Source organism: Mirounga leonina, unplaced genomic scaffold, assembly GCF_011800145.1.
Source record: "Mirounga leonina isolate KUSES-001 unplaced genomic scaffold, KU_Mleo_1.0 Mir_151, whole genome shotgun sequence".
In the NCBI taxonomy this organism is placed as follows: Eukaryota; Metazoa; Chordata; class Mammalia; order Carnivora; family Phocidae; genus Mirounga; species Mirounga leonina.
Genome location: NW_023270377.1, coordinates 2,989,821 through 3,015,602, shown reverse-complemented (window position 1 = coordinate 3,015,602; position 25,782 = coordinate 2,989,821). Strand labels below are relative to the sequence as shown.

The window sequence follows — 25,782 nt, the reverse complement described above, 5'->3', positions numbered from 1 at the left end:
AAAAAAAAAAAAGGAACACCTGGGCCAGCAGTCAGCCCTGCTAACAGCAACCTGTCCTGTCTCTGCACGGTTAACCAGAACGCAAATGACAGAGAACACAGTAGGATTTTTCCAGAAGACAGATTTCCTAGCTCTTGTGTCCGTGAACCCAAAGGCAAAATTCTTCTACCTTAAAGTAGTGACCTTAGGTATTTCCTTTTATGTTGCATAATAAAGCAAAAGCTGAGAGTGGTCATCGTGGTAAATTTCTTGTATATGCCGAGTGTGGCAATGAGTGTCTTACAGGGCGTGTGCACAGGTGTCTGTGCATCAGAAACAATGTTGCATATAAGTGTAACTATGCAGTAAATCGTAATCGGATAAAGGAATGAGAAGAATGATGAATAGGTAGGGTGGGTCTGGCTATTTATAGTCTGAAGTTGAAATTGTTCATTCAACAAGTATTTCTTGAGGTTACACTGTGTGCCAGGCCTCATCTGGTCCCTGCGGATTCAGCAGAGGATAGACACAGACCTGCCCTCGGGGGATTACGTTCTGGTGGAAAAATGTGCAAACTAAAAGGTGGTATTTAAGATGGGAGTCGTGAGCACCTCTGCAGTTCTGTGCCTGCTAGAATTTGCAGTAGGGAGAATGCCTGCAGGGCCCAGTAGGGTGGTGCGGGCAGCAGAGAGAACAGTCAGCCCCTGCCTGGCAGGATGCATGGTGTTCAGCGGGGGACGGGGGGGGGGGGGGGGCTGGATGGAGGGGCCGCTGTTACTCTGGGACGATCCCCCTGAGGCTACGTCACAATCCAGTGGGTGCCTGTGGCCCTCAGTCGGGTTTGAATCCTGCCTCCCCTCCTCGCCCACCTCACTCAAGAGGAAAGGAAGATTAAAACAAAAATCTATCTAGGACTGGAACAAAGGTAAGTAGAAGTCAAAGTTTAAGAGGGCATCACTTCCAGATCAGCGAGTTACTGTGTTTTCTTTTGCTAGAAGAACGTTCAGGCAGGTGGAGAGACAGACAGATTAAAAAAAAAACCTCATTCAGGCAACCCGACCAGTAACCTGGCACTTTAAACAAGCCATGCCTGACTTCGGAGGAGCCCTAGATCTTAATTGTTTTCCCCTGGAAAGAGCGACGAAGCAAACTTTCCCACCGCTGAAAAGCCAAGCACCCTGCCGGGCGCTCCGGGCCTCGGAAACTGTCATTTCCCCGTGGCCGAGGGGGCTTTCTGTGCCGGCACCAGGCGTGACTGCGCTCCCGGCTTGATGGGGATGCCTTGTGTTACTTGCTTCTCACTAACCAAGAATCCTGTGTTCTTCTGATAGTATGACTAATTTTTTTCTGTCCTTGGTGGGCATGTATTTGCAGCTGTGACCGACACAGCCTTCCTTTCCGAGGGGAGCCTGCTCTCCTCGCTCACCCCTGTCCTTTCTGCATGGCGCGCGGCTGACCTCCGCGCTCGCTGTAGCTCTGCTGACCCTGTCCCTTTGTTTCTGTCTGCGTCCCTGCGGCGGCGGCTGTGTGGACAGCCCTCAGAGCACGGCGGCCACCTCAACTCCAGCTCCCGAGCCTCGTCCAGAGCCAGCTCGGCGCGGGCCAGCCCAGTGGTGAGTGGCCCTCCTGCCCAGCTACCTTCCGCTTTGTTCCTTCCTCCTCCTCCTGCCCTTATGCTCTTTACTCCGCTGTCCTGCAAAAGGAACCCTCTGTCTCCAAAGGGCCCAAACGCAGCGTAAAGTAGGTGGGCTTTTCTGTGATTTATTCCAGGTCTGAGCAGAAACGCAACTGGGAGAAATGCTTCCAAATTTAGAATACTACTATTCCGTGATAGCAGAATCGCATTGCTAAATGTCTAAAGGATCGTGTAAGAAGTTAGTGCTTGGGGCTGACTGGGAGGAGGGACACTTTGTACGGTGGGGTAATGTAGCCGGGTACATGACGTGTGGGGGTTTTTATGACTTAAAAGTTGGAAGGATAGGCTTTTAACTTTGTAATGTCATCTGTTACTGGACCCAGACGGTTTTTAAAATCAAGGATCACCGGGAAGGGCCACGCTGCCACTGTCCCATTGGCTCTCCCATTGCTCAGGATCGGGGAGAGTACAGAGCTACCCTCCTGTTTCTCACCAGCTAGTTCCCGGCCTTTCCGTGTCCTTGGTCCATGTTTGTCCCAGGGTCTTTGCAATTTCAGACGGTTTCTCTTCATCTGATGCTTTGTGCGAGGGTACCGTACGTTCTTTTAATGACAAGGGTGTGCAGGGCAGTTGCCGGGGGACACCTGGGAGTGGGCTGGCTGGCGCAACGTCCAGTGGGCAGGAGCTGGGGCTGTGTGGTGCGCGTGCCCACCCCGCGTGGCTGAGGATTGCCACGTCAAAGGCCAGTGGCGCCCTCCTTGATAAACCCCAACTACAAGAAAGCCAAGCCGGCAAAATGGATTTCTTGCTCTAGTCCCCAGTTACAGAGAAGCTCGAATGTGGTTCTCAACTTAGTGATACAGCACCAGGGTTAGATGTGCGGATGCCTGAAATTTAGGGAGTGTTCCTCGGCATCAAAGAAGAGGCCATCAAGCTGAGGTCTCCTGCTGGTACAGATGCACCTGTTGGTTGCTGGTGATGTGCTAGTTTTTTTAATTAGATAGTCTTTTTCGAGCCTTGATGTTTCACGCAAATGCAGATACTAGACCTGCTTCTGCGGATCCCTGGCAGCTGAGCCCGTATTTCTTGAGTGGAACGGCCACACTGCCCATGTTCTGTTGTCCCTGACTCCAAGGCCAAGGCCAGAGCCATCATCCCTGGGCCTGCACTGGCGTTTTCCTGATGGGGAGGAGTGTTCCTCGCCACCATTTACACATGGAGGATGAGGAAACAAAAGATAGACCAAGGGGCCCAGTATTAGAACAGGAGAGCCTAGTTCTTCGTGGAAATGAAGACTGCCCGCTCTGTAAACACCAGCACCAGTCCCTGCCTCCTCCACGTTTCACGCACCCACCACCCACCCTCACAGCCATGAGAGCCCCTGGAGCCCGGCCCTGAGGAGTCTAGGGGAGCCACGGCCTGACCACTCCGGCTGTGCAGGAAGGTGTGGTGGCAGGGCCCCACGGGGCCCAAGGGCTCATTGCTCCACCGATGACCAGTCCAGCAGGAACAGGAAGATACTCATTGTTCAGCATCACGTAATGTCAGTTTTTAAATCAGACAAGTTGCTTTTTGCAGTGTCCTTCATGCTCTGGGGTAGCACGGCATGTTACACTCATCCATGGGGAGCCTTGGAGCTACTGGGAAGAAAACTCTTCCACGGTAAATTTAATGGAGATCAGTCTTCTTTAGGCGTGATACTCACGCTGTCACGTTTTGGGAAGTAATAGAAGTATCTGCAGTTGACAGAAGGCGGCCGTGGCCTGCCCTGCGAAGGATCGCGAGCCCCCCTGGGTCCGGTTCCTGGTGCGGCTCCCGGAAAGCACGGAGCCATGAATGCCACGATTATTTCACTGCTTTGGGTCTCTTCAGACATCAGGACAAGGTCACAAAATAAGAGGACTTCATCTAGTCGCTTAGACTGAAGTGACCAAGATCAGACACAAATTTCGGTGTCCTGTGCTTTCTACATTTGTGGAAAATGTACCTACATAAAGCGGGTTCCATGGGTGACCGTAATCAGAGAGGCGGCGTGAAACATGCCCGTGCCCCCAGGACCCGGTGAGCAAGGCGGGCCGGCCAGGAGAGGCCTGGCCCCAGCTGCGCCCAGGCTCCAGGCCCCCATCCTCGGGGCTTCTCCAGGTACCGTCAGGGGAAAAAGCAGCGCGTACCGGGGCTGCCGGGCCCCTCTGATCCTAAAGCTCTTCCTCATTTAATTCTCTGTGTTTACAGCCCACGAAACACAACAGAGCTCCAAAGGGAAGGTGGGCGGAAGAGCTCTGAGTGAGTGACGGCATCAGGCATGTGGCCAAGCTGATTTTTCAGTTCACTACAAACACATAAGCCATCTTTTTCTCTTCTCTGAGACAACTGCTCATTTACAAAGGTCAGCCGACCGCCCTACCGTTGGCACATTTCATGAGCGAAGGTCAGCATCTCGCGGGCCGTGTGGGACGGGCCATCCTCCCGCCCCATCTGGGCATTGACAACTCCCGTGGCTCCTGGGGAGTGATCTGTGGCCTGCTGATTCATCAGGAATGTGGATCCAGGGGAGTGTGAGGGTGGACACGGGACAGGAGCCTCCCTGGGAAGGCAGTAGGACTTGGGCAAGGGCCAGCCCTGGAAGGCTGGGTGTGGAGGAAAGCCCTGTGCACCTGGGGAGGCGGGGGGCGGGGAGGGCACTCTTAAAGAGTAACCAGAATGGAGGAAGTGGTTGCTCCTCCCACTTGAAGAAAATAAAGATGCCTCAGCATCCAAAGACCTCCCCCAGCCCTCGTTCCTCTCAGCAGATGCCTGCCCCACCTCAGGACCTCAGTCACATTGTTCCCATTCTGCAGATAAGCTGGAAGTTCTTCTCCAACAAGTCTGGGCTCTTCCCCTTGAGGAAGCTGTGGGGTTCTTTCCTTCAGCCAGTGTTCATTGAGAACCTAGAATGTTCTTTTTTTTTTTTTTTAGATTTTATTTATTTATTTGAGAGAGAGAATGAGATAGAGAGCATGAGAGGGGGGAGGGTCAGAGAGAGAGGCAGACTCCCTGCTGAGTAGGGAGCCCGACGTGGGACTCGATCCTGGGACTCCAGGATCATGACGTGAGCCGAAGGCAGTCGCTTAACCAACTGAGCCACCCAGGCACCCGAGAACCTAGAATGTTCTAGGCACAGGGCTGCAGTGGTGAGCAAGATATGGGATGCATAGACCGGAGGAGACAGGCAGGCAGCAAACGGGCATGCATATGGTACGAACTCCTGGGGAGAGATGCAGGAAGCTCTGAGAGTTGGAATCGGGAGGTTTGGTGGTCTTGGCCTGAGCACACTCACGCAGAGGGCCTCGCCTGGTGACACACACACACCCCTGTGTCGTCCGGGCCCCAGAATCCCGCCAGGCATCCGCAGAGGCTGCCGTGTTCCTGACCCATCCATCAGAGGTGTCCTGAGCGGAGCCCAGATTCACGTTCCTGTGTGTATTTAGAGAAAACATGAGTGACAAACTGGAACCTCCAGCCCATTTAGCTAGAGAAACAAAAGACCGTAGTGACCCCCGTTTTCTGTTGTATGAAGAGGCAGGGGCAGCAGGTGGAAACACAGGTCATGCGGTATGAATCCCGGAGTCCAAGGGTAAGTCATTCAGGAGAACGTCAATATTATTGGATGAAAACCTGAAATTTCCACGCCAATGGAAGACTTGACTACTATTTATATCTGAAGGAAGATTGCCCTTAAAGTGGGTGTTTTCCGAGCAGTGTTCGCTATTGTCAGTTTGTTTGTTGAGAGGGACCATGTGCAGACACAGCTCCTCTGGTCCCATTTTGCATCCGGGGCCTGGGGTTGCCCAGCGGGAGGTTGGGGACACCGTGAGGAATAGTTCCTTTGTGCCTGGCCCCTCTGCTAGGGTCCAGCCATGCTCACGTGTTGTGTTGTGTCTCTGGGCAGGTGGGCAGGCCGGCTGGTGATAGGGAAGCCCAGGAACTGTAGGCCTCAGCAGACGCGATGTTGAAGTGAGGCTGAGCAGCATGCTCGTATAGACACGATGTCGGAAGTTTGGAATAAATAAAATACTTAATGCGCTACTTGGATCACCTGTCTTTGAAAGGAAGAGTTGCCGTAATCTAAAATTCAACAGAGATTGTTTAGAAGTGACTATTTCTAGTTGATTTTAAAAACTGTCTTTGTGGACACTCGGTTGTGATTGTAAAATGCTGGTACACACACGTGTCATAAATCTGTTACTGTGAAGTTTTCACGCCAACCTCAAAGGTTTAGAATTGCTGGTTCGGGGGAGTGACAAAGTGAAGGCCTGCGGGGTGTGGGGCCCCGTTGCCCTGGCGTGGACCGGGACGCCGGTGTTCGCGGAGGCCCCGAGGCTCGGCCCAGGCCCCGCGCTGGTATGGGCCTCGGTGGCTTGCAGCAGGTGCACCTGATGGCATCCCCTGGGTCCTGCTCTGCCCCGTGTCTGCACCATGGCGTCCCCCACACCATGTCATGCAGCGACTAGGACAGTGTTCGGAATGTTTTTTGATTCTGTTTCTTTCTATTATTATTTTCAGAGGTAAAGTGGCGTGCTTTCTGTCAAAATTAAACGCACCGCCTGGGTTCCTTATCTGTCCCTTTGCTCAGGGGAAGGTGAGGAGTGGGGACAGCTCCCGGCCAGCCCGCCCCGGTTTATACAGGCTGCCATCTAGTGGCAGCTATGGGGACTGCGGCAGCTCCTTGCTGCAGGGTCGCTTTCCGCAGGCGGTGCTCCTCGTCCATGCGAGTTCAGAAACGCCTGTGAGCACATGTATTCTTTGTCGTTCAGAAACGGACGAAGGGCACTTACCCTAATGTGTACACAAGAGATTGGAAACAGCGGTTAAGCAGAGATTGGCTATAACTCTCGAGAGTTTCATTTTTTCCCCTGCGTGGTCTCTACTTAAGAACACAGCCTGCATTTTCCCATTCTGAGTCCATTATGTATTTCTGAGCAAGGCATTTTAAAACTATTTTTAAACTTTTTTTTTGAAAACTAAAGCGCTAGCTGTGGCTTTAGGGTTTTTTTCTTCCTTATTTGATGTTTTGCAAATTACAGAAGTAGTATTTACGTTGATGGTATCGAGGGAAACAAGGTCTGGTCTGTATTCTTCCTCATCTTTATCACAAGAAATACTGAAAAAACGTGGGGTCCTTCTTTTACGGGCACAGATATCTCTGTAGGTGGATTTCTGGACTTTCATTTGTATACAGAATATTTACCTGCTGCTGACCAGCATTTGGAAAGATTCTGTGTAGCCCACGGAGGCAAGGAGCAGCCAGCTTCTCGGCGGTAACTGAGAGTTGGTGACTCTGGCTCTTCGTATTTGACCAGTAGTTACATTACCTTCCTTCTTTTCATCTCATGAATACGTGCTCTGCAAACTAAGCGATTCTAGGGAGTGAGGGCCTCGGGCCCAGGAGACTTAATACATTGATTCCCCTGCAGACCATTTGTTATATAGTCAGCTTTTCCTCAGTTTTCAGGAATATTTTCATTCCCGAGTGGAGAGAAGAACCACACTTGAAGTGCTGGAATCATCAGTCAGAACATTGGCCCAGGGCTCTCTGGGGCTCTGCCAGGGACGAGGAGATAGAACCATCTTGACCGAAGGCCACCTCCGCCCCCCAGAGCATCTGCTCAGGCTGGTGTGGCATGCACGTCTAGAAAGAATAGTAATTCTAGGTGTGTGTTTTTACACACACCAAACACACATGCCAACAAACGGCAGGAGGCGTGACACACGGTTGGAGAGTGAGCTCTCCTTAATGGGCTGTCACTGGTCCACATCAAGCAGTGGAAAAGGGCACATGCAGGCTGAGATTGCCTGGGAAACTCGCGGGAGACGCACAGGCTGGCATGAGCTCTCAGAGGATAGCCAGCCGTGGCAAGCGGAAAGGAGAGTCCTCTGGGCGGGGCAGGACTAGCATCCAAAGCCCCCCACCCAGGGCTTATTTAACAAACTGGGAGTGAGGCCAGTCTGTTCTTGGATCCATCCCACCAGCCTGAGGGATATGGCCTCTTCGCTCTCCTTTCTTCTCTATTCTTAGGACAGTAAGGAGACCAGTAAGATGAAAATAGGGGGTTCTTGCTGAAGACCCAAGTATGGGCCTTGTTGGGGAGACCGCATGGGGTGGCTTTGGAAATGAGACCCCGGGGCTGAACTTGGACCTGTTGAGTAGGAGACCCTTGAGCTTGGCTGAGCTAGGAGCTGGTTTTGAAAAGTACCTTCTTTTGGATTAATGGAGTATTCTGTGGGAATTTCATTTGAGCCACTTGGTTGGCTGATCTGCTCTTACACTTTGCGGTCTCGTTTTACTATTTGCCTTAGGTGTCCTGCCCTCGAAGAGAAATGTGAAGGTGTGATGGGTTTGGAGGAGAGAAGGTAGCTGTTAGTGGGGACAGGATGGTGAGGCCTTGAGCATCCAGCCCACTGTGGACCCAGGGTGGGCACAAGACAGGGAGCGTTGGTCTTCACAGAACTTTGCGGTGTCCCGACCAGTGCTTAGCCCCACATCCTCATGCTCTCCCTAGCCCAGCTTCGTGGTGGGCTGTTTTTCGTGTCCGTGAGCCACTCTGCCATGTCCTCCCAGCCAGCTCTGTCGGGATTCCTCGACCTGAGTTCAGACTGTCTGTGGTTGAATGTGCGAGGTTACCTGCCGAGCCCCGGCTGCCCACCGGGTCTACTGAGGCAGAGCTGTGGTCTGCAGTTGGCTCCCTGGAGGTCAGAGTTAAGAACATCTGAGCTATAGGAAAGAGGATCGGAGACGTGCTAGTTGTCAGCTTCCCCAGAGGGTTTGGAGACAAGTGGGCGTGGGGTTTTCTCACCGTCTGTGACCTTCCCAATGGGCTTATGGAACGGAGCCCTCAGTGTGCAGAAAAAGGAAAAAGTTGGCCTTTGTGGGATGCTCAGCAAAGAAAGACGTGGCACCATTGTCAGCCTCAGCCTGTTGGCCCCCAGGCCCCTTCGAGGTGCAGGGTCTCCCTTGGGGGCGAAGCTACGGCCCACAGGCTGCTCTGGGTCCCCCGAGAGTCCTGCCTGAAGAAGGGACAGAGCAGCCTCAGAGACACGTGAAAAGCCAGATTCTGGGGTCTCACTTTTCACCTGGCAGATTCTCCTGTGCCTTCACCCCCCTGCCAGCTCCCCACTTCTGGGCATCAATCCCAAGATGGTTAAACCAGAATCTTCACTTCGGCTCCATTATTCAGGAGAAGTAGGAGAAGTTGCAGTGGGCTCCGCTGCTTCCTCTTGCCTTAGAGACCCAGGCAGCAAGAGGCCTGGTCCTGCTCTCCGGCTGTAACCATAGTAACAGCGCGGGGAACAGGCTTGGAGCTTGTCATCGTCCCCCACCCCCCGCCCCCGTCAGGACCAACACGCAGGGCTGTGGGAAGCTGTGAAGGAAACCTGTGCTGATTCGGTTCATTCACAAATCCCTGATTAGGATCTTCTGCGGTCGGTGTGTATGTCGTTCAGACGTCATGTTCCCCTGGAAATTATGAACGTTGAAAAACCACCCGGTGAAGTTCACGGTGGCACCGTGAGCTGCCTGCGAGCACCACCGTGCCCGGCACGGCCTGGCAGAAGCGGATCCGCGGGTCTCGTTGGCAAAGCGGTTTTTAAATTACAAAGGAAGCTAATGTCCTGTTACCATCTTACTCTCTAAACCCGTATTATCCATTTAATGCTCTTAACTGTTTCGTATTTGTCCATTTTCCTCCACAGGTTGAAGAGAGACCAGAAAAAGATTTCACCGAGAAGGTAGGGAATCTCTGGAAGCCTTTATGTTGTGTTGTTGATAAACCGCGAGGGGCCCAACATGTATGGACGAAACTGACAAGAGAATATGTTGGTTAATCTTGAATGAAGATGCTCACCCTTGAGTGAACAGGGCATGCATGTGGCACCACGTCCTTCAGGGGGTCCCCTGGAGCCACTTCCAGCGTGGGTGTTAAAGCCCGCGAAGAGCAGAGGCGTTCACTCTGGGCCTAGGCATGAGCATCAGGTTGACCCAAACTAATTCCCAGGCCTCCATGAGGCCTCTCAGAGTGAACCTCTCTTTATTGCTTTCCATAAGCCCCTGGAGATTTGACAACATACAGTAGACTTGCAGGGGACTCTGGTTTTGCCTGAAATCACATTCGGTCCTTGTGGCTTTGCAGGGCTCGCGTAGCCTGCCCGGCCTGTCTGCAGCCGCCCTGGCCTCCCTGGGCGGGACCTCTCGGAGGGGAAGTGGGGACACCTCCATCTCTGTTGACACGGAGGCGTCCATTAGGGAAATCAAGGTAAGTCTGCCTACCTACCTTGTGACCTAGAGGAGCCTCTTAGGAAAATCAGTCTTCGAGCATAAGTTTGTAAAGTTCCGGATCTTTCTTCTGGGTCCAGTCTCCCCCATGTCTACATGTTCTAGTCACACCAACACCAGCTCAGATAAGGGTCTCCCGCAGGAAGCTGCACCTGCCTGCCCACCCCGGCTGGGCAGACCCGTGCCCTCCGCGCTCCCCGGGCTCTCGGACACACCCTGCGGTGCTCAGCTCCTTCCCTGGCATGCAGACAGGTGGTCTCCATTTTTCTGGAATAGTCTCCCATTTTTCTGGACACCAGATTACTCACTGCTCCCAACAACACCCCCCTGCCCTTTGAGTGTCCCCCCGCCCCTGCCTAGAATATGCTCCTCCTTTCTATCTGTAGTATGCACACTATGCCTCGAATAGGTCATCGTTGTGTTTTAGTGATTTTTTTTCTCGTCCCACTGGAATGTAAGCATTCTGTGCTCCATGCTCACCACTCGATGGGGGCCACTCTGAGCATGTAAGAGACAAAGGCAGGACTGTCCGGAAAAGTAATTAGGAGCCTCAAGGGACTGGCTGTCCTCTGGAGAGCAGAGCCAAGGCCCGAGGGGGAAACATCAAGGATGGGATTTGGCTTCGTTGAGGGAAGAATTTTCTATTAATTAAAACTGGTGAAAAGGGAACCCGCTGCAGGTGGTATCTGAAGCTCGATGACCGCCTGCCAGGGAGGTCAGAGAAGGGATGTAGGTTCCCTAAGAGTGCCTTCAGAGTCCTGTGCTTTGTAAGGACAGTTTTTGTGGGCCGCTCTTCCTAAAACGTCCGCGCGCCCTCCCTGGGCCTCCAGCGGCTCTTTGCCCATTCCTTTGCTACATCCAAGTGCAGTTTGCTGCAATCCTGATTCATCTCTGCTCGTAGTCTTGAGAGCACCATTCATTCGCTCAGCGAGCGTGTATTGAGAGTCTAGCTCAGACCAGACACCGGGCCCCAGGAGTGCGGAGCAGAGACGCGAAGCTCTGTAAATGCAGGGACGGAGCTCGGCTGAGTCCCACCTTTAGTATTTTCCTCTATCTAGCACCGGGTAGCAACCCAAAGAGCCTGAGTTTTAACTATCAAATATGAGTAAAAGAACCTGTTCCACTTTTGGAACCTCCTTTGTCTGTTTTATAAAAGTGTGCAAAAATATAATGATATAGACCTGCATTTTGTAAAATTTTGTGACAATATCATATGAGATAGACCTCAGTTTTAAGCTTTGTGATTTTGAAATTCATTTTATTTTCCTTCAACACTTAAAAAAAGAAGAAAAGAAAATCACTGCCCAGACTCCCCAAATGAGGGAAACGACCCAGAAGTAGAAAAGATTTAGGGGACGGCTTCTCTTTCTTTGTGGTCATGCTCACTTTTCTCCCCCTGATGTCATTTGCCTCTTTTGCCAATTCCTAGGAACTGAATGAGTTAAAGGACCAGATTCAGGACGTAGAAGGCAAATACATGCAGGGGTTGAAAGAGATGAAGGTACCAGTTTACGGAAGCGTGGGCTGATGGTATTAACCCAGTTTAACTTCAGAAAACCTAAAGAAGACACACAGACTGCATGCTTGCTCTCAAGAGCCTCCAGACTACAGAATCCGAGGTGGCAGGAACACGGGCATGGCTTTGTGCCCTGAGTGGTCTCCCCAATGCAGCTTTTGAGCCGAGACCTGAACCCTGTAACCCTCAGTAGAAACAGTTACTAACACACTTCCTGATGCATGTTTCTGACTCACCCTCTTCACCCGGCCCACACCCAGGTTTCTTCTCACTTCCCACAGAAGTGCACCGTATGCTTGCAGAAGGGTTTGGGGGTTTTTCTTCACTGTCCGTAGTCGCTCCATACAAACAGTGCTTCACTTAATTTGCTTCTCAAAGCATTGGATGTGTACCAGGAAGGCTGCCCTTATTGCCACGCTTCTGAAACACCCAGAGTACTTGCTTGCATGTTGTAAAGTTTCACTAATTGAAACAGTGTCCGAACGTGCACCCTCTCGGATTTATTTGAGCAAACAGACACTACTGTAAGGATGGGCTATCACTGCCGTGTGCCAACCAGGAAATTTAGTTGCCGTGTCCCTCGGTGGTGAGGCGGGTAGTTGAGGACCTTGTTCTCTGTGGATCTAGCAATAGATGGCAAGCCTGTTACTTCTTCTTCAGGTTCCCAGAAAGGACCCCCAGCATAGTGAGTTTGCTATCACAGGGGCACCAACCAGAGGCCATGTTGGTTTTAAAATGACAGATTAATCCCTGGCCTGCTTGTCACCTCTCCTTGAAGAGAGGGGGAAGTTATGGTTGACTTTGAATGTGTGGTGAGAGGGGGGTCGCCGAACCAGCCCAGGAGCCACGGGTCCCACCTAAAATTGCCACCCTGGTTCGCAAGTGCAGACGAGCGCAGCGCGGAACTCCGGGAGGCCGCCTCAGAGGCCCTGACCACGCAGTGCCCACCTCTCTTTAGCTTCGGGTGGTTCCCACCCCCAGGGATTCACCCTCCCTGTTCTGGGGTCCCCTTCCCCTGATCTGTGCTTGGGGACGAACTTGCTGCTCCCCTCCGTTGCCTGGCCAGCGAGAGTGTGAGCCGCAGGAGGGCGTGTTTCCTCTGCAGGCCTCTCTCCCCGGGGCTGTCCTTCCAAAGGAATGCCCTCTGTCCTTCCTGGACAGACCCAGTGAGACGTGCACAGCTTGTTGAGTCGTCCTGTAGGTTGAAACTTAAAATTCCACCTAATCCTCTCCTGGTTCACAAGCCCAGACAGGGGCAGCCGGCAGTTAGTGGCAGGTGTCGTGTTCTCTCAGCCGACACGCCTGGCTCTTGCCAGGGTTCTGGTCACATTTCCTGAGGGACTACTTCCGAAACCTGTCGAACGGCCCAAGCTGCTGCAACGGGCGCCACCGAGTCCCGCGGTCAGGTCACGGGGTCCGGCCCACAGCCTCCCCGTCACGCGTCTCCCTTGTGCTGATGGCCATGGAAGCCGTCTTCCTCCCAGACACAATTAAGAACTAACTTTCTAAGTTAATAACTAATATTCTGAGTGGTTAATAACCGACTTGACCCCATTGGAAGGGGGGAATTTCTGTGCATTTGAAATTACCGTGTGTTTCTTATCCTGATCCATTTGCCCTAAGAAATAAAGTCTAAAAATAGGGCTAGTTTGGGGTTGTTTTTTTTTTTTTAAGATTTTTTTTTTATTCCTATGTTAATCCCCATACATTACATCATTAGCTTTAGATGAAGTGTTCCATGATTCATTGTTTGTGCATAACACCCAGTGCTCCATGCAGAACGTGCCCTCCTCAATACCCACCACCAGGCTAACCCCTCCTCCCACCACCCTCCCCTCCAGAACCCTGTTTGTTTTTCAGAGTCCATCGTCTCTCATGGTTCGTCTACCCCTCCGATTTCCCCTGCTTCATTCTTCCCCTCCTGCTACCTTCTTCTTCTTCTTCTTCTTCTTCTTTTTTTCTTAACATATATTGCATTGTTTGTTTCAGAGGTACAGATCTGAGATTCAACAGTCTTGCACAATTCACAGCGCTTACCAGAGCACATACCCTCCCCAGTGTCTATCACCCAGCCACCCCATCCCTCCCACCCCACCCCCCACTCCAGCAACCCTCAGTTTGTTTCCTGCAATTAAGAATTCCTCATATCAGTGAGATCATATGATACATGTCTTTCTCTGTTTGACTTATTTCACTCAACATAATACTGGGGGGGGTTTGTTTTTTATTTTTTATTTTCTTCAAAGACCACTGAGCTAATCTCTGTTTTTGTTCTCTTATACAATTTCAAAAACCTGACGCGGTTTCTGCAGGACTCACTAGCAGAAGTTGAAGAGAAGTATAAGAAGGCTATGGTGTCCAATGCTCAGCTGGACAATGAAAAGACGAACTTCCTGTACCAGGTCGATACCCTAAAGGACATGTTGCTGGAGCTCGAAGAGCAGCTGGCTGAGTCCAGGCGGCAGTACGATGAGAAAAACAAAGTAAGCGCCAGCATGAGAGAGAACGGTGGGCGGAGGGGGGAGGGCAGAGAGAGAGAGAGAGAGAGAGAGAGAGAGAGTGTGTGTGTGTGTGTGTGTGTGTGTGTGTGTAGATAGAGGTTCTCCACTTGTCCAGGAAGCCCAAACATCTGTGAATAAGAATGCCATGCTCTTTGCAGAGGGCTTTGAAATATTAATATGCACAATTTCACCCTGTAAACTAGAGACAGTTTTACTGGGAGAACATTGTGTGTTTTGCATGTAAGATGAAGTTGTAACCAGGAAAAAACAAGCCTACAAAGAACCAACATGTTTGGATGGACATAATTGGGTGCTTCAGGATTTTCCTGTTGGAGTACCCGGCTGGCTCAGCCAGTAGACCATGCAACTCTTGATCTCAGAGTCATACATTTGAGCCCCACGTTGGGTGTAGAGATGACTTAATAAAAAGATCTTTTTTAAAAAATAATAATTTCCTGTTAAGATACATTTCTGGATTTTTATCTTGTTATCTTTTAACAGCATCGAGAAATAGCCAGTTGCAAATATATTCATTTATTTTTTTTTATTTTTTATTTTTTTTTAAGATTTCATTTATTTATTTGAGAGAGAGAGAGCACAAGAGGGGGGAGTGGGAGGGGGAGAAGCAGACCCCCTGCTGAGCAGGGAGCCCGACGCGGGACTCGATCCCGGGACTCCAGGATCATGACCTGAGCCGAAGGCAGTCGCTTAACCAACTGAGCCACCCAGGCGCCCTATATTCATTTATTTTATTCCATTTAAGAATTACATACCTTCATTAAGCTAAATTAAGTTAATTATAATAGCAGCAAGAAGTCTGAGCCTATGTTGCAATCAATGACAAAAGACTAATTAGATGTTCTTTGTGGGATATAAAGCAGGGAATACTTGTTTTTCAGTTTTAGGAATGAGTTGGTCTATCAAACCCTAGGATATTGTCCAATTTTTCAGAGTTGCTGAGGTAAACAGAAAATCTAATTTGTGTCACTTTTTTTTTTTTTAACTGGCTTTATCCCCTAAATCCCAAGGGTTAAAACCAAGGTGCCATTAGCAACTCAAAGGTCTCCTTCTTTGACTATATAGAATTTAGGAGCTAAAGAAGAATTTTATTTATGAAGTTCCTGAGAGCTAAACTCTGAAACAAAGGGGAAGCTTCCCATGAGACCTGATGATGACATAGATTATACAGTTATAGGAGCAGATGCTCACTGTGGGGAGGACACTCTGATGCATCCTAAACACTCCTAGGATGTCCTCAATCAGGCATCAGGAAGTAGACCAAGAACCCCCAAATCTAATTCCAGAGAATTTGGATGACCCTGGAATGTTGTTCCAAGCTGGGGAACAGGGACCAAGCAGAGCCCGATAGGCAGGCCCTTGTCACAGCTAGGAGGGGACCGGTCACCCTCGAACTTCAGAAAGTGGGTGAGCAGGTGAGGCCAGGGTGAGAAGCGAAGGTCACGTCCCTTCCAGATTAACCCCCTGACCGACCTGGCAGGTATATACCCTGCTGTCCTGAACTGTTGGGTACCAGACCATCCTCATGGATTGTGCAGTATTGTGCTTTTGTCCCTGGAGTGGGGGCGCTGGGGTACAGGGTTGGCCATCCACTTAATGAGATAAGCTTGCCAAAGTAGACCATATTTACCTCTCTTTTTATCCTAAAGCGTATTCCTTGTCCGATTTCAAAATCAGGGCTAGTTCCAACCCAAGTCCTTCCCAGAGCTGCCTCCTCCAGGCCCCCTGCACAGACGGCCCCCCTGGAGAGGGCCCCCCCCCCTCCGCCCCGCCGGGCCCTGCCATCCTGGTAAGATTCAGGGAGCACCTGTCTGATGCATCAGGTCCACAGGGAAGTTTACAGGAAATCAGAAAGTCCAGAGAAGTGGGCCTGTGCTGCTAAAAAGGCCTTGAAAATTGTGATGACGTGGTAATAGGTAGTTTGTTCCAAGGTCAGCGTAAGCCATGGGGACGTGAACTTGACAGAAAGTGTGGTTCCGTCACCGTGTCCATGCTCTTTCCCTCGCTTGTAGGAGCTTGAGAGGGAAAAGCACGCCCACAGCATCCTGCAGTTCCAGTTTGCCGAAGTGAAGGAGGCCCTGAAGCAACGGGAAGAATTGCTGGAGGCGAGTAGCGCTCCCTCGTTTGCTCTTCCTTCTGTGTCTTAGGAGTATTTGGGGGGTTCATTACGAGAGTTAACCGTTTCCTCGAAAATTGAGAGTTTAGGCTAATTCTCCGTGCCTCACTTAAGGAAAATGGTTCCTTTCATTGGTGAAGATTCTCATTCTTTGGGGGCTTTGTGTTTGTTTTGGGAGGCGTGGCTGACAGAATGATGGCCCCCTGAGATGTGCATGTCCCGATCCCTGGGACCTGTGGATGTGGCACCTTACGCACCAGAAGGGACAGTGCAGGTGTGGTGCAGTTAAGGGCCTTGTGATGGGGAGTGACCCTAAATTAACTGGGGGCCCACTGTCATCACGGGCTCCTTATGCTGGGAGGCAAGAGAGGTAGTGGGAGGAGATACGGTGGGGGGGGGGGGTAGCAAGGCTGGTGCCACATGAGGAAGGGGCCAAGAGCCAAAGAATGCGGTGGCCTCTGGAAGCCAAAAAAAAAAAGGCGGGGAGGGCATGGGTTCTCCCCTAGAGCTTCCAGAAGAGAATCCAGACCTGCCCACACCTTGATTCTAGTGCATCAGACTCATTGACTCATTTTGGACTTCTGAGTTCCAGAGCTATAAGGGAATAAATTCACGTTGTTTTTAAGCCGCTGAATTAATGGCACCTTGTGACCTTAGCAATAGGAAACTGATACAGGGTTGGTTCTAACTTTTTAACTTGATCAGAACTTTAACTAGTGCCTGTAAGTAAGAATGTGCCCCAGGCAGGGTCTCTCCTGCTTCTCTGGCCGCTGGAGGCTAAGGCCAAGAAAAAGGTTCTGGCATTCAGAGGCGAATCCGGGCTAATGCAGGAAATGGGGCTGGTACCCTCCTCCACACGTGTCTGTGGGCTCACGGGCAGTCACCGCTCTCGGATTATGGAGCCCTGCACTTTGTCTTCCTGCTTAACCCTTTATCTGCTTTCTTTCTATCTGTTCCTATTCCTCAGGAAATCCGACAGCTACAGCAGAAGCAGGCGAGTTATATCAGGGAGATTTCTGATCTTCAGGAAACAATAGAGTGGAAAGACAAGAAGATAGGGGTAGGACTCCCGAGTCTGTGAAACTGTTCAAAGGGGCAGTCCGCTAGCAGATGCAGAAACGCTTGTGTGAGCATGCATGCGCCCCCACGTGACACAGAACTGATAATACGGAGAATACACTAGTTTACTCAAGCTCACAGTAACTCTGAACTTGAAGTGCACTTCCAACGTGGGGTGGGCACCTTGCTGACGCTAACTGGGCTCTGAGCCTGCACCGAGCGGGCCAGCAGCAGCCTGAGATACAAGGAGTGAGGGAGGCACCCTAGGGCAGGTGGGACGTGGGGAGGCTCGGGCCTCTCGGATTCTCTGTCCGGTGTGGCCTGGGCCTTTCTTGAAGGCATTTGAGGAAGCTGCAAGGTGGCGAGTGCTGTGCCCATGTGTTCCCTCCTTGACCTGTCCCCATGGAGGCCCCAGGCCCCTCTCCTTTAACAAGAAAAGCAACCACAGCCCACCTGCCTTTAGGAGTGACGAGTAGGAAGGCAAGAGCCCCCTTAGAGTAACCGCCATGCTTCCCAATGACAAATGGCTTCCAGAACACAGCAGCCCATCCTGCACGGCTCTGATGCAGATCTCCAGATGTTGGAGCACGGCGTCGGTGCACGTGCCGTGGGAGGCTGTGCTGGTTTTCCCTTCTGTATCCTCATCCGCACTCATTTAGGACTTGGCGAGCGTGCACACGTGTGTTTGCCTTAGGACCGCTTCATGCTCCTCTGCGACAGCGAACGCCAAGAATCAGTGTAGAAGAATAGTCGAAGTCGTCACTTGGGTTTCTTACGCATTTCTTCTTCTTCCTCGTTTATCTCCCATTTGAATGGGTGCATGGCTTGTGTCCATTCTCTCACCGCGCTGGAACGCTGTGCACATACAGCAGCCTCTGAGTGCCTTTAAGGAGGCAGGAGGCAACGTTCCTTGGCTGCCGTAAATTCACGAGAAGCTCAGCGTTTGCGTTTGTCTGTATCTTGAAGCATATTCTACACAGTGCTTTAGCTCTGGCGGCGTTCTACGTAGCGGAATCCTCCTCGTTCTCGCTTCAGTCACCTGCTCACTTGTGCAAACTTCTCTCTCTCTTTGCTCTGCTCACACTCAGGCTTTAGAGAGGCAGAAAGAGTTCTTTGATTCCATAAGGAGTGACCGAGATGATCTTAGAGAAGAAATAGTCATGCTGAAAGAGGAATTAAAGGTATGAAGCCAAAGCATAGTTAAAAAAAAAAAAAAAATCCATGTTCTCAAGAATGTGTGTGTGTACAGGTGTTAATTAATTGTGTGTCACTGATGTGAGTTCTGTTAGTCAATTCAAATCTTCGATTAACTGACACCAAAGAGACCCATGAAACGAATGAACGTAGGTTTAGTCGGGTCTGCCCATTCCTTTAGATGTTCACAAGCATATCTGATCTCGAAAGCAACTCTGATTTCCAAGCATTTTTTATATACTGCTTACATTTTTTTCTCATACCCATTGATATATTCTCCAGGACATTACTCCAAGTTAGACAATGTGTGTTTCTTTATATTAAAGGCTCAAATTTAAGGACTTCTCCAGCTGGTTGTTGGCGTGGGGGAGGCTCATACGAATTAGACTTTGAGACCCCGTGGGTTGAGGAACGTTCCACGTCCTGTTTGCGCCACGTCAAGGGGTCTTCAGCTGCTGGCTGGACACCAAGTGAAGGAAAACGGGCTCGGGGTGGGTAATCAACATTGTAGGAGACAGTGTTGAGAAGAGGGTATGGCCGTGGCAAATTCTGAGATCGTCAGTGGAAACAGATCAGGGTCAGCTGCTCATTATCAGAGGTCAAGGCCAGAGCAGTTAACCAGAGGGAGAGGTTCCTATCACCGCTCCTCCCAGGGCTGTGAGCCTGGCACTGGGGCCTCCTCCAAGCTCAAGGAGAGAGCTGTGGGCACCGGGGTAGCAAGTGAGTCTGTGAGCCATGTGAAGTGTGACTGTTTCTAGAGTGTTTCACAGTGTAGTGAGGATGAATTATATTTCCCTTGAAGATACCAAACATTCTAGCCACTTCTGTATTCCTTCTTTAACATAAGTTGTGTTTATTCCTTTCAGAACACGCATGTATTTCTTTCTTTATCTCTGTCTCTCTTTTTAAAGAATGCAACCAGGGTCTTAAAAGGGAGGTCACTTTGCAGTGATTTGCATGCTGCAGTACCCTGTGATGGCCTGCAGGCCCTTAACCTCCAGTTAAAAAGGATGCATGTCGACAGTGTCTCATCACCAGCCCATTGGGATGTGGACTGGAGCGTGGAGGAAAACATCCCAGATTTGTGTGTGTTGAGGGGACACTTAGGAGTGTGGTGTCTACCACTTCTCTGATTCTGTTTCCTCAACTTCAGGAAAAAAGAGCTTCCTTTTCATTATTATTAATAAAATAGAGTTTAACCTAGCATCAGTCAGTATTACAACGAGTCTGTTTTTGTTCCCAGAAACATGGAATAGTCCTAAATTCAGAGCTAGCCACTAATGGAGAGACTTCAGACACTCTAAATGACGCCGGACACCAAGGTCCTTCCAAGATAACGAAAGAAGAGTTAAACGCCCTCAGGACGGCAGGGGATGGGATGCTAGGTAAGTGCTCACCTTCCTTTGGGTCTTTTCATCCTCTAGTCCGCATCGATTCACCTTCCATGCATTATTAGAGTTGACGTAATCATCACTGATCAATTAACACTCACACAGCATGCCATGCGTCCTGCCACTTCTGGGGAGCTCCCTTGCCACACGATGTGGTCACTCACGTGTGTTGTCTGGTGTGCATCTCTGTGCAGTGCTCACCACCGATGGCTCAGGAATACATTTCTCTTGCTTCTCAAAGCCACCACGTGAAACTGTGAATGCAAGGTGAATCGTCTCAGAAATTAAGGGACAGTTCTGACAGTGCTAGTTGGGCCGAGGATGGCTTCCTAACTTACTCCGTTACAGACTTCTCCAAAGATCAGCATAGCAGAGGCTGTAAAGTAAGATAGTTAACCCTGGGTCCAAGCCAGCTCTGCACGTCCTACACACCGTGAAGTGTTTTGAGGGTGTGAGGTGCCGTGGACAGCAGATGGGGGCTTGTGACAGAGTATGTCTTGGGTGCCGTTCTCAGGCTACCGCTCAGTGGCCCCGGGCCGGGGCAGGGAGGGGCGAGGCGGACAGGCAGCCCCCGGTGGGGAGTGTGGGCAGGGTGAAGGGGTGCCTTCCCCTTTGTCAGAGGTGATGTGCCTTTGTACGTCAGTTTTTGCTTCTGGAAGAATATAAATTGGGGAATCCAGTAGATTGTAAGAATACTTGATACAATTTGCAAATACCTGAAAAGATTCACCGATTAATATTGGTCATAATATTTGGCTTTTGGATAAAATAAGCCTTCTGAATCCGGGGTGCAGCCTGGAGTTGCAGCCGGCAGGTAAGGCTCACTTGTCCCTTATTACCCATTGCATTCCGCTCTCTACAGCGAGGCTGGAATACGCTCAGAGCCCATGTCTCTAATTTCCATATAGAAGCTTTCATCTTATTTTTTTTTTTTATTTATGGAAATGTAGAAACCTGTGGGCCCCAGCTTCTCAGGACTTGCTTCATAGGGAGATGTACCTCATTATCTCGATGATTCCTAAAGGGACACGGCACTTTTGATTGCTTAAAAGTTACTAAAAGAAGATAAATTGATTGGTTTCCATCCTACCTATCTATAAGCTGTGTGAGCAGCTAGGAATTTGATCATGTTGCTCTTGTTCAAACATACGTTTTATAAATCTTTGTTAACCGTTATGAAACCAACCCTTAAAGAACCAGAAATATCACTTCCCTAAGTGGTGTCCAAATGTTCTTTGATCACATATCCCTATCAGTAGAGAATTGTGGGAACTTTCCAATACGTGTATTTTTAATTTATATATACACATGCTATTCATCAGTACAAAGTGTGTGTTATAAAACGTATTCACTGATGGACATCTTTAAAGGGTGAAGCAAAACTAACTAGAAGCTCTGCTACTTCTCCCATTTTCTCTGGGGTACGCGCACCCACTTATGGAGACCACGGTGTGATAAAATTATCAGGCTTTGACTTTCAGCAACATGGCATCTGATATGCCAGGGGTTGGTTGGTTTGGAGAATCTAAAATATAAGCGTCCATTCCAAAGTCATAGCATGTTTTTAATTTGTACTTCCTCAGTGGATGAGTAACTTATTATTGATTCAGTGGTCATCTTGATCGTAAGCACTTGCCACCTGCTGGCCCTCCCACCAGACCCTGCGGGGTGGGGCAGAGGAGTTTAGGGCACCAGGCTGCTTTCTCAGGAGCACAGTGATTAGATGGTGGGGGGTGGATTTCTTTTCACCTCACGTGAGCTATTTCAAGTTAGTATCTTCCTTGAGACTGACCTTGAGGCTGAGTTTCTTAAGGTGGAGTGAAGGTTTCTTTTAAAAGTTACTTGAAAGTGGTTTTAGGCCTATGTGACGCGCAGTGCAGTTTGACAGACAAAGAAGTGTGAGTAGTCCAGCTGTGCATTTAGAAACGAACTCAGGTCGTTCTTAAACCCATTATTTTGGATTGTTTGGCTGCCTGATCCAGAGCTCTCTTTGTTCAAACTTAACTGCACCTTTGAAAACCAGTTCACACCGGACGGCACCAGCAGCCAGTCTCGCCTTCGAGATGGTGGCGGCAGCCTCCGCGCATCCAACGCTGGCTGATGCAATGACTGATTTGCCGCACAGACCTGGCCAAGGCTTCTGTCCCGTGTGATTCTTTGGTGACTCTCTCTCCTTAGGAATGGGGTCGGGGGGGAGAGAGAACATGTGTTTACGCTGTAATGTATGTTAAGTGGTCACCACATCATGGGGTCCCTTCAATTTTCTCAATGGTCTTTTAGGAAGAGCCAGTGAAGTGGAGGTGAAAAGTGAAATTGTGGAGAATGTGGGGAAAAAAGAAATCTTGCAGAATACTGAGCAAGAACAGCACAAAGAGGACCCAGCACAGGAGTGTATGGACATAGAGGTGTTCCATCCTGGTGAAAATGCCAAGGACCAGAAAGCCTCTGAAGACAGTGCCCCCTCCCTAGGAGTATTAGCAGATGCCACGAATGAGGAGCAGGCTCAAAACCAGATTCTAGAGAACGCTTCCTTCCTTGAAAATACAGAGCAGGTTGAGTCCAATGAGGTCATAAACACACCAGATGATAGGACTGGGGCTTCCCTTGAGCAGTCCGAATGTTTGCGTGATGGTGAAATCCCAGGTCCTGGCACTGGGCAGGACAGTTATGATGCCTTGGATATTAAAAACCACAGTAAAGAATCTGCAGAAAACCAGGAAGACTTGAAAACCAACTTGGGAGAGGGTAGCACAAAGCCAGGTCAAGAATCTGCCTCTCTGCAACCATCTGAAGTCGGGGGGCTGGGCAGCACAGACACTGGGGAGCAAGGTGGAAGCCCCACAGAGGACGTGGTGGAGGCAGGGCTGACGGGGCTCGGGGAGCAGGTGGGCACAGAAGCCTCCGGCTCTCCGACCTACAGTGATGACAGCGTGAGTCATGATGAAAAGTGTGCCGTGGAAGCCCCCACAGAGCTGGACCCAAGCACAGGGCATGACCTAGACAAAGAGCTCTCTGAGCAGGAAGCTGCTGAGCCCCAGGAGCTCCCAGGTCAGAGCACAGCGGTAGGTGGGGAGAATGACGAAAAGGAGGATGAGGAAAGGGGGTTGAGGGACGAGCAGCCAACCCAGACAGAAGTGCAGAACATTCCTCGTTGTCCAGAGGCAGAAAGCAGCCTGCAGGGAGCAACAGGTCCCGCTGTGGCAGATGCCGAAAGCGAGCCCCTAGATGTGAAAGAGCCCGAGGAAGAAAAGAATGACCAACAGGGAGAGGCACTGGATTCATCACAGAAGAAGACAAAGAACAAGAAGAAGAAAAACAAGAAGAAGAAAACACTGGTGCCTGTAGAAACCCTTAAAGATGCTAAGAAAGAGTTAACATTTCAGAACTCAGATTTAAGTGAGGTGAAGGAAGACAAGCAGGTAGCTCTTCCTGACAAAAAACCAGGTGCAGAAGCTCAAAATGAGGTAACTGAAGGTCCAGGAGAGAAAAGTGTAGCAGGAAGTGGTGAAAATGTTGACTGTCCAGAAAATCCTGGAATTGAGTTGGATGCAAAATTTAACCGAGAAGATAATGATGTAAACACTAACGGGGGGGAGGAAACAGCTGATGGGGGCACATTAGGTTTGGGGGGTGACACCGCGCCGTCGTCAGGCACGAGTGCCAGTGATAAGGAGCTGGAGGAAGCCGTTCTAGAAGATGGCGCCGCTCACAGCGGTCCTCCAGAACCAGGGAGTGGAGCGGTGCCTGGCGGTGCCCTGCTGGAGGATGAAGGTCCCTTCAAGGACAGTGATGATGCCCCTCAAACAGGAAGTACAGAGCAGCATGAGATGGCAGGGGGGCCTAGTCAGAGAGTCAAAAAGGTCGTAGAAAACGATGACTTAGCACCTGCAGGGGAGCTGGGAGCCTCCACTTCAGAAGGCAGGGACGAGCTGAGAGGCGGAAGCGAGAAGGGCAGAAGCAAGGAAGACTGTACCATGTCGTGAGTGGACAGGGGCCAAGGACTGGACACGAAGCCCAGCTGTCAGAGGCTCGTCTGCTCTCGCCACGGGTGAGGTTCCTAAAACGTTCCACATTGAGATAGATGCACCGTAGGACGATCAACCACCGAGCTATCTACCACGCTGGATTATAGACGGTTACTTGTAGACGTATTCTTCCTCATTAAGGTTATCACCCAGATTAGAAAGAAAGACACACCTGTAATCAGTAAGAGTCCTAACGGAGAACATTCCAGCCGTGTTAGACAACGGACACCGCGTGTTTCTGCTTACAATCCGAATAAAGCTCTTTAGCATTTGCCTTAGGCTGATATTCTTGACCAAATACACCAGCACCCAATTGAAATGACCAAATGGCATTCTGAGATTTGTGAGTATAGTTGATATTTAAATTAATGTGTCTTCATTCAAATATATGTCCTTTCATATTTGATTTTGATGTGTATGATATAATCTATATGGTATTTTATTTTAAAAGGAGATAAATGGCCAAATAGTGTATAGGTCACTGAGTGATAAGATTTGCACCTTAGGACAGTAATTAATCATGTTAGGGATAGGAAACAAGTATCTTAAAGCACTGGGAGATCTTAATTCCCTTTACCTCATATAAGTATTTTATCTCAAACCGATACTTTTGATCTCATTGTTGATGATACCTGAATTTATTTTGTAGATTTTGACTTCACTTCATGCTGATTATGTACCAGAGTCATTTTATACAAAGTTGTTTTTTTTTTTTAATTTGTTTCTGGAAGAGACATACATTGAAATTGCACTTCCTAATGCAGTTTTTGTGCAGGGGGACCATTTCTAAAATTTATTTTTTTAACCTTTAAATTACTCCTCTTTCTATTTGTCTTATATTCGAAAGAAAAATACAAAAGGTACCATTCTTGTGCAAACTGCTAATTGAACTATAACAGGATATTTTAAATAGTTGGGTCACTTTTGGTATTTTGGTATAAATATTTTCATTTGTTTTATCTCAATATATTATTGGAAAAGTCTTGATTTGGTCTTCCTGAAGGAAATATATATTTTCTATACAAGGAAGCATTTTAAAAAATAGTTGTAAAGTTAAATAAAAAAAACAGTTGTAAAATACTAAAATCACAAAGGACTGTACTTTATGAATGCTGTTGACACTTTATGAGATTATATGAATTCATGTCACTGTTACAAGGTATAATTGAGTGCAAAAAAGACCAAAACCTCAATAAAATTTGAGGCAAGCCTAAGTGTTATTATGTGATTGAAATAAAAACATTTTATAATTTCACAAGCCTGTGATTCCACTCTTTGGGCTACTTGACTCCGGCTACTGTTCCACATAATTATTATCTTCAAAGTAGCGCCTACTTCCAGGCTGCTGATTCCCAATCTGTGTCGTGTGAAGGACTCATTGCTTTGTCAGTAATGAATGAACGTCTCTCCTGGTACCTAGACCGGAGGGTTGTGCCCTCCTGGGGAGGACTGGGAAGATCTTCCCTCATAGAATATCCTGTGGTCTGTGGTTCCGGTGAGGAGCCCCAGCGAAGAAGGCTCTCCATTCTGTTGCTCTGCTTACATGTGCCAATTCTAAGAATGCTGTGAAGGATATGGTGAAATTGGCAAGTAAGCACTGACTCCTCCCATGTCAGCGTCCTGAAGCAGGGGACTGATACACCGTCCCCACTTGGGCCACGTGAGTGGAAAACTACAAGGCTTGCTAGAGAGGCTCCAGCCCGAGGGCTGCAAAGGCCTTGAAAGGAGGCAGCGGATGCCTCTCACTTTAGCAAAGCCGCACTCAGCCTGGAATGGGCGTCAGAAAGAGCTCTCATTCCTACTTTCAGAGGCCCCCGGGGAGATGATTCAGTAACCCAGCTCACTGGACGGTGAGATCATCAAGCCATTTTAAGGTCTTTTCCTCTGTTACTCAACAGCACATTTAAGGACATTGTGGCATACTTCATGTCCCTCACGTCCACTGTCCAGGCATCTCGATTATTCACACATCCATTTAAGTAATAGACGTTTTGATCACTTCATATGTGGAAGGCACTGTGCCAGTGGATGAGCGGAAA

General features: G+C 49.5%; 2 protein-coding genes across 2 annotated transcripts in view; both read left to right on the top strand.

Annotated features, from left to right (window-relative positions):
- The window catches only part of LRRFIP1 (LRR binding FLII interacting protein 1), a 142,751-nt gene that overhangs the window by 106,951 nt on the left and 10,018 nt on the right, over nt 1-25,782 (top strand). The window contains exons 13-21 of the mRNA XM_035008323.1: nt 1,332-1,592; nt 9,344-9,379; nt 9,781-9,903; nt 11,353-11,424; nt 13,752-13,922; nt 15,971-16,063; nt 17,042-17,134; nt 18,222-18,314; nt 19,571-19,712. Coding sequence (XP_034864214.1) covers nt 1,332-1,592; nt 9,344-9,379; nt 9,781-9,903; nt 11,353-11,424; nt 13,752-13,922; nt 15,971-16,063; nt 17,042-17,134; nt 18,222-18,314; nt 19,571-19,712 — 1,084 coding nt within the window. The remainder of the gene's footprint in view (nt 1-1,331; nt 1,593-9,343; nt 9,380-9,780; nt 9,904-11,352; nt 11,425-13,751; nt 13,923-15,970; nt 16,064-17,041; nt 17,135-18,221; nt 18,315-19,570; nt 19,713-25,782) is intronic.
- Nucleotides 19,637-25,782, top strand: part of RBM44 (RNA binding motif protein 44) — a 62,573-nt gene continuing 56,427 nt past the window's right edge. The window contains exon 1 of the mRNA XM_035006792.1: nt 19,637-19,712. The gene's annotated coding sequence lies outside the window, so the exon portion shown is untranslated. The remainder of the gene's footprint in view (nt 19,713-25,782) is intronic.